The 9,086-nt window shown below is 38.6% G+C and overlaps 1 protein-coding gene across 1 annotated transcript in view; it reads right to left on the reverse strand.

Annotated features, from left to right (window-relative positions):
* The window catches only part of BMP2K (BMP2 inducible kinase), a 110,945-nt gene extending 101,868 nt beyond the window's left edge, over nucleotides 1-9,077 (reverse strand). Inside the window, exon 1 of the mRNA XM_004681190.2 lies at nucleotides 8,840-9,077. Within this exon, the coding sequence (XP_004681247.1) occupies nucleotides 8,840-9,008 (169 nt within the window). The 5' untranslated portion in view covers nucleotides 9,009-9,077. The remainder of the gene's footprint in view (nucleotides 1-8,839) is intronic.
* Nucleotides 9,078-9,086: the final 9 nt, after the last annotated feature.

Raw genomic sequence — 9,086 nt, forward strand, 5'->3', positions numbered from 1 at the left:
AGACCTCTCCTGACCCGCCTGCTGCTCCCCTCAGCAGTGTACTTCGTCCATCTGCCTGTTCTGCTCCCCACTCTGTCTCTGGTGAAGCCTCTCGCCCCTGAGCCTCTGGCCTGTACCCCAGTTCTGTATGCACAAATAAATAAATCTTTAAAAAAAAATAGGACAGAGAAAGTATAACAGGGCATAAAACTACCAAGTGCATATGCAGTATTACGCACAGTAAGGTTGAGATCACACTGCAGAGGGCCGTGAATACAGAATAAGTTTGTACTTTATTTGGTTAGGCAAATAAAAAGGTGACATTATCAGAAGTCCACTTTAGGAAAAATAAATGGGAAAGAATACAAGAGTTAATATGGGGAATATAGAGCCTAACAGGGTAGGAGCAGTCTGTGAAGAACAATTCTCTTGAGTATCATGGACCAACCTAAAACTGACAACCGAGGAAACACAAAATAACTAATTCTCCACACATATCATAGGCAAATATTATAAAATCATTCAGAGAAAGTATTGTCAGAACACTCCTTATATACTCTTTTCGAATAAATATTTGAAAAAAAGGAAAGCTCCTCGACACAATACACTCTAAAAACACAAATTACAAATGAGTCACTTAAAAAGCAAATTATTAAAATGACAAATGAAGCATTCAAGGTAACATACTTTGAAACTAAATAGTACTCTGAAATACCACACTATTTTATTTGAGCACCAACTCATCTTATCTCAAAGTACCACATAAGACAACATCTCAGAAAAAAAAAACTTTGATTAATGATTAAGAAATAATTTGAAACTGTAGGATAAAAAAAATTAATCCACAGTGAACACTGCCATAGAAATCAAATGCATGATAATCAAAGAGAATGTAGCCTCAGTCCTAAAATTGCTCATTAATATCCCTCCTTCCCCAATGCTCTACTCGGGCCAAACTGAGCAGTAAGAAACAATTACAAACACAGAATCAAAAATGGTTGACATGGGAAAAGGTTCATATTTAATTAAAGCCACTTTTTTTTTCCTTGAGAAAACCAAGGTCAAAATGTCACAATGTGAGTGAAAGACCTGGGATTTAGCAGCTGATCCAATTCCAAATTCTGCCTTTTTTAATAGCTGCATGCAAGATAGCACCATTTCAAAGATTTAATAAAATGCTAAAAAGCAAACAAGCAGCAACAATTGTTTCATGTTATAATAACATCCAAGGTAAAATGTCTAAGACTATATCCCAAATCATGTCCTTGATGTTAGTGAATTGCAAATAGGACAAACCAAGAATTCCAAAAAACCAACCCTCTCCATGGAAAGTAGAGACTTGAAACTGTCAGCAGAAGTGTGCTGACTGATCTTATTTGTAAAGATGATACACAGAGATCCTCCCTGGTGGCGCAAGGGGTTAGGGTGTAGCACTACAAACTAGCTATAGCAGCTTCAGTGGGAGTTCCATCCCCCACCTGGGAGGTAATCCACTTTGTGCAGCAGATCTCTCCTAACCAGCCTGCTGTTCCCCTCAGCAGTCTTCATCAGCCTGATTTGCTTAGCACTGTCTCTGGTGAACCCTTTCACCCCCACAACTATGGCCTGTACTCCCAGTTCTGTATGCATTAACAAATAGATCTTAAAAAAAAAAAAAACACACACACACACACAATACACACAGAGAATCTCCAAATTAAATGTCCAACAATTTTAAACAGTTCGATCATTAGCCACTCAACTTCCCAACTCAGTCCCTTAAAAATAGGGCCCTCCCCGGTGGCGCAACAGGTTAGGACTCAGCACTGCAAGCTAGCCCCAGCAGCCACTACAGTGTGGAGTTGGAGTTCGACCCCAGCCCCAGAGGTGATCCACATGAGAGGTAGCAGACCTTTCCTGTCTCACCAGCTGCTTCCCTCAGCAGTGTACTTCTTGATCTGCCTGTTCTGCTCCCCACTTTGTCTCTGGTGAAGCCTCTCACTGCCCCTGTATTTCTGGCTTGTACCTCAGTTTTGTATGAATAAATAAATAAATCTTTTTTAAAAAAAATAGGCAACTCCCTGAGCGTGACTTAAAAAAAAAAAAAAAGCAAGATTGCCCATAGATAAATGAGTACAGGATAAAACAAAAATAAGCAGTCCCAAACCCAGAGACAAAATCATCAGGCAGTTTTGAAGTTGCCATTCAGACTCTTAATTTCAGAATCCAAAGTCAAGAAGGTAGTAAATATTCTGACAGCTACCGAATGTATTGTAATAAATATGTTATACTTCAATTCTTGACAAAAGATGGAAGAGAAAGGATGAAGAGAACAATAAAGAACATGTAGAATAAATGTAAGGACAGTATTTCTACCTTTTCAATTATTCCCTCTTGCAGATCCCATGAAAGATATTAGCAAACATTGATATGTATTATTTTTTAAATAATCAAATATAAACTTGCCAACTAAACAAAACATAAACATACTTAATTCTGGATAAACATAATATCTATAATAATCAAACAGAGATTTACTATGATTTCAGAATAAGATTCCTACTAAAGCTCAATAAAATATGAACCTAAAATTAACCTATATTGAGATTTGGCATGGAAGACTAAGTACTGTCACATGTATTAATTCTCCCAATGAATATTAATTTCATGTAATAGAAAACAAAATTATATTTCCTGAGAGTTTCATACAAAAAAAAATGTTGGACATAATGGTCATCCAAAAGGCTGTCAAAATCAACTGCAGAATATTAAATAATACTTTAGATTTCCATACTTTTCTACTATTAGCTCAGCCACCTTTGCTACAGAAATAGATGACGGTAAGAGCATCCAGGTTATCCTTTCTCTGCTGTTTTAAGGAGACTAATTGAAATGACACTTACAATTAATGAAAATTTGTCTTCCGAACTGTATTCAAACATTGTTTTCAGCAAAGGAGAAAATTCAGAATCCTCTGACCTAAGTAGATGACTTTCAAGGGAACAAAAGTTAAATTACCCCCCAACACACACACACACACACACACAGTGCTGTTCAATTTGTAAATTAGGTTTTAAATTTCATGAAAACACTTCACTTGGTTTCCAAAAAAGGTCAAAAATAATTTCCTTTGCAAAATATTTGAATGTCCAGGTTATTGTAAGGTAATTTGTATGAGTCAACAGCAATTACTAGAGTTCTACTACCCTAAAGAACTGTCCTCTGTGCAAGGAGATAAGAAACTATAATTAACCACCTTAGTGTTTCTAGGTGCTTATATAATTGTATCCCAACACAAAAGATTGGATGTGATAAAAGAGGAAATTAAAAGCAAATAGCCACAATTGTCCACAGAAAGAAGGGAGTAAGGGAACGAGGGTTACACAGGTTAGGCCCAGAGGTAGCAGGAAACACAAGATTCAGTCATGGAGAAAAGTGTTACTAGGAAAAAACCAGAAGAAGAGTAAAGACTGAGAATAGATAATTGTAAATGGTACGCCAAAAACTGCACTTAAGTAAAATAACTTCTCAGCAACACAACTGTTCACTCTTTCCCCTTCTTGAAATAAGTCTCCCTCCCTCATTCTGACAACTCCTTTTCTGGCTTCTCTACACCAGTGCTTCTCAAGGTGTAGATCCAGGGCCAACATTAGCCTCAGTAAGTTGGTAGAATTGTAATTTATGGATCCCAGTCTAACTTGGGAGATCAGACTCAGTAGTCTGTTTTACCTAGCCTCAAAATGATTCTGACTGGTACTTAATATCTGGAACCAATGAGTCGCACGGTTCCCCTTTTATTTTACATGTTTTTCCTCTCCAGGGAAGGGATTTAAATAAAAGTCAAATGCTCAACCACAAGTATCTTTCTTTAAGACCATACATCTTTGCTTAGCCCCAGAGCATACACACAACCTCCCAGTTCAGTATTCCCTCTCAAATATTTCACCTAGACTTGGCTGGAACCTTCACCCCTCAAGAAATGTCTCTACTGTACCCCATATCAGTAAATGGAGTCTCAGTAAATGGAGTCTCCACCCAAGAGATGCATTAACAACTCATTCTTCTCACTTTCTACAACACAACAAGTCTACAAACCGGTCTTCCCACTCAATCATTGTATAATTCTCCAATGACTGCATTCTCATTGCCACCATTTAACCAAATCATCTCATTTATGTCCCTCTCAGTCACTCTATATAGAAATCGCCTTGACTTTATAAAAATGCAAATCAAAATATCCACTGTTCTAAACCTCAATTTTAGTTTAATCTGCAAATAAAACCAAAAATCCATAATACAGAGTACAAAGTCCGATAACCCAGGCCATCACCTCTCCAACATCATTCTGGGCCCCCCTTCTTTGTGATTCATTCAGTTGGTCCACAATTCTGGACATATTTAAATTCCTGAAACTTCTGCTCTTCATGACTTATACTGCATCATCCCTTCCTTCACAACTTTACCTAACTTTTCTCATACTTTAGATTTCCATTAACTATCAAAAAAAAAAAAGCTTCCTTGATGATCCAACATAAAATGAACCAGTTATTCTCTCACAAATCATATGCTTTATTCTCATGACAATTAACAAAACTCTTAACTACACTAACTTAATGGTTTTTGTTTTTAATAATTACATTCATTTTCCACAGCAGACTGTAAGTTGCCTTACTGAAAGCCAGAAGGGATTCCCTTCCCTGGCTTCGGGTTTACACCTCAGCACTATGAAGCGATGGCAGCCACTGCAGCCTGAGTTTCATCCCTGGCCTGAGAGCTGACCCACATGGTGCAACAGAACTCTTCTGATTCACCGGCTCTCCCCTCAGCAGTGTATTTCACTATATTCACCTGTTCTGTCCCATCTGTCTCTAGTGAATCCATTCTCTCCCCTACACCTCTGGCCTGCACCCCAGCTCTTGTAATACATGAATAAATCTCAAAAAGAAAAAGCCAGAGAAATAAGTTTTGTTCTCCACTGTAAAAATGGTATTTAGTACAGAGCCTGATACAAAAGCACTCAATAAGTAATTACATAGTAGTACTTGCTTCCTCTGCTCTTTGTCTTTTTACAAAATTTAGCATGCAAATTACTAGGAATTCAGATAATTTCTGCAAATGAGATATCATACTTAAATCCATCATTTCCCTACTGATTTATATCACAAAATCAGAGGTATTGTACTACCTTCCTGTAACACTAACAATTAGTTAACACTTAATCTAAATTCATTACTCTAAGCAGTTAACTCTCTTTCAGAGTTAACTGCTACTTTTACAGAACTCTGTAGTAAATGTCTTTCTTTGAATTACTGGCAATGCCAATAACCCCAATGATCTGTTGTTACCCAGCAAATCATACTCAAAATGGCTATTCTTACCGAGCTTCCCTAAGCCTCATGATTAGATTAGCTCAATTAATTATCCATGGTGTCCCAGTCTCTGTGCCCTCCATTTACTAAAGTCCACTTTGTAGAAGACAATATTTTTTTTAAAAGCCCCCTTCTCGAGAACCAACTTCTTCTCATTATTGATCAATATAAATTCCTATGACCAGTATGGAAGGACAGCAAAGGCATGTAATCAAAAAAAAAAAAAAAAAACTAGTCCTGTATTTTAATTAAAAACTTGGAAAGTGACATTGAAAATTACATGTGCTAAAATTTTCAAGCTAAAATTTACATATTGCTCTACCTCAACTCTATAGCCCAAAGTTGGATCTGGTTAGCACACACTCCAGAAACAAAACTGCTTTTGGGGAAAAAAACATAAAAATGTCCCACTGTGATATCAGTCCTGTAAACTTTGAGCAGGAACTAAAAAGGTGCAAATTGTCAGCACTTTCAAATATATGTACTTAAGGAGAAAAACACTGGACACAGATTGATACAAAGCATGAATTTCCAAGAGTAAACATTCCAACAGTTGAGTTTTAACATACACCATTAAGCATATCCCAGAGAATCCATGTCTTTTCTTAAACTTAATATACATATGAAGTATAAAACTGCATATACAGACAATATACATATAGAGACAAATACACATAGTTGACCCTCATTTGGAGATTCCATATATGTAAATTCATCTACGACTACTTATACTCCCAAAATAATACACTACCCCAAAATCAGTGAAAGGGTCAATAGCAAACCCATACATAGTGGAGAAAATTTTGATTAGGCCAGCTGAGTCAACAAAGTGACACTATGCCTTGTTTCAGCATTCTTGTCTCACACTGTAAACAAGTGTCCTAGTGTCATGTCTGTACTTTTTACTCATGATTTCAATGTTTGATGTGGCCCCAATTATAGTGCCAAAGTACTGCCTAGTCTTTTTACAAGCAAGAAGGCTGATGTCCCTTACAAAGAAAATATGTACATAAATTTCACTTAGACATGAGTTACAGTGCTCCTGGCCACTAATTCAATATTAATGAGTCAACAATATATATTAAGGTGTCTTTAAACAGAAGCACACATAAAACAGGTTCTATGTGAGCTGGTTGACACAACTGGAAGAGTTGTGGAGTACTTCAACCAGTGTTTATACCCTATGAGCAATCGTTCAAGAAAAGAAACAGAAAGAGAATGCCTAATTTATTGAAGACTCAAAGACAATGTAGATATCACTGTATGAGAGATGCCTGTATTTGCACTAGCATGGTAAAAACACCTCAAGGCACAGCATCTACAGAATCTTGTCCAACTTAAAAACACTGACCGACAGCAAAAAAGTGTAAAATTAACTAGTTTGGTTTAGGCCTGACTTAGCTTCTACCTCTTTTCCCACCGAATGGTATACCCATCCCCATATTTAGGTACTGTAAACTCTAAAGGCTTTCCACAAGCACTTGCACTCACCTTATAATCGTGCAAATGTATCTGCCAATGAATGATTTTCACTCTTGAATGTGAATCAGACTTGTGCTAGTTAAACATCTTGTTTAAGTTGCAACATTACTAATTGGGAATGGAGAAGGGATATCATGTATCTGAAATAACGATAAACTGTCAAAATAAAAAATTAAACCTTAAGTTAATTTGGTTGTGTGTGTGTTGTGGAAAGAGAAGAAACACACAAGGGAATAAAGTCTGCGGTTCAGCCTCCTCTCCAGGGAAAACTAGAAGCCAAACCCCAGGAGATGGAGTACTAGATGGGCTAGTTCCATCTTCAAAATGGGTTTCTTCAATGCTGGCTCCTTTTAATGCTTGATTACAGATTTTTCCAAGAGAAATTACAAAGTTAAGGCAAATTTTACTGGAACACTGTAATAGTGACATTAGTGCTTGAAAAGTTTGTGTCTGTTTTATTTTCATTTTCCAACATTACTTTTTATTTAAAATAATTTTCTGGGGGTCGTGAGAGCATATGCTTGAAGCAGCCACAGATTCTACAAATACAAAATCTAGTTTGATGCAATGTCAATATTTTCTATTAAAGGTGTATTTAAGATTTAGTGGAATGAAGTGTAATACTACTCCAATCACTCTTCAAATAGAAACTACATCAATTCAAAGACAAAACTACAGTATGTGAGTTAATAACCCTGTCTCCTTATAACTTACAACTCAATCTAAAGCACATCTTCAAAGTCATCCATAATAAAGAGCTAGAAAATTTTACAGCATATTAAAGTTGTCATTATCAATCACCATACCCTTGTTCTTTTGAGAAGCTAAAAGACCCTCTTCTCCCCTCGCAAGATTCAGGCTCTTAGAATTTCTAGGGACGTTAGCAAAACAAAATTCGTCCCTAAGTTAAAATTTCTTTATTTTTCGGATATTTTATTTTAAAATGTTCCATTTTTTTCCTTGCACTAATTTGCTGCTATTCCCATCATTTCAAAAAACATAAAGTGGAAGCCACATTAATATCTAACAAATAACCAAAACTACATACTCCCTCCGAGATATTTTCTGTTAACCTTGAAAGCGCTGCTTAGCAGCAAATTATTTATTGTTTAAAGTGTTTATTTGTAGAATTTGCAATTAAAGACGCAAAGGTCAGTGAAGCATGCAAAACAAGACAAAGTGTTTTCTACAAACCAACCATACAAGAAACATAGAACTACAGCTTAGGATGTTTTAAAATGGAGTAAACTTTTTTGTAACCACACTTGCAACTGCTGACATAATCTGGTGAAAATAGTGAAGGGCCGAACACGCAACTTCGCAAGTGAAAGTTAACCTGCTCCCATACCACCTCTTAAACTACCAAAGACACATCTTGAGCAGGTATGAATAGCACCTTGTCAGAGAGGGAAGATTCTAAATAACAAAGATCAATGGATTTCAACTTTACAAGCTCCCCAAAAGCAATCTACAAGCCCTACTTAGGGCAAAGTATCACCACCAGTGAGCACTCACAGAAATACATTGTTTTTCAATGGATGATTGAGCAGGAGCAAACCGAGAGGTTCGACTCCTTCGGGGTCTGCAAAGGTCCTGTGCCCCGCAGCGCGGGGTGGAGACTAGGATGTAGAGGCCAACGCACGACACCCGCCCGAGCCACAGCTGGCAGAACAGAGCCTCAATCCAGCTCAATCTGACCCTTTAATGAGTCACTCACTAGCCCAATCATGACACTACATCACTCGCGAAGACGATTTTCTATTTATTTCCTCACGTCAAGGGGGACTAAAAACGATCCAAACTAGTAACGAGAGAACTGTGCTTTGGTCAGAGCTGCCAGCGGCGAGCAAAGCCGGTTCGGGAGCGAAAACCCAGTTACTCTTTAAGATCCCCCGCAGCTTCAGTAAAGCCAGAAGGGGGAAGAAGAATAAAACGAGAGATGGCGAAAAGCGGACGAGCACCCGGGGAAGCCACCGCCACACCCCAACCCTCCCTCACCTGCTTGCCCGAGCCTCCCCGAGCGCCCGTACCTTCGGCCAGCGATTCCTCCAGGGTGACCTGGTAGCGGCCGACCGAGAACACTCGGACGCCCACGGACGAGCTACCGGAGCCGGAGCCGGCCCCGATGCCGCCGGCACTGCCACCCGCCGCTCCGCCGCCGCCACTCTCCGACTTGGGCATTCGAGAGAACTTCTTCATGGTCCCGCTGGCGCGCTGGAGGGCGCGGGGCACGCGCAAGGGCGAGCGAGAGGGTGAGTCCCCCGTCGGGCGAGAGAC

The sequence above is a fragment of the Condylura cristata genome, unplaced genomic scaffold (assembly GCF_000260355.1).
Source record: "Condylura cristata isolate star-nosed mole 26May11 unplaced genomic scaffold, ConCri1.0 scaffold00012, whole genome shotgun sequence".
Taxonomy (NCBI): Eukaryota; Metazoa; Chordata; class Mammalia; order Eulipotyphla; family Talpidae; genus Condylura; species Condylura cristata.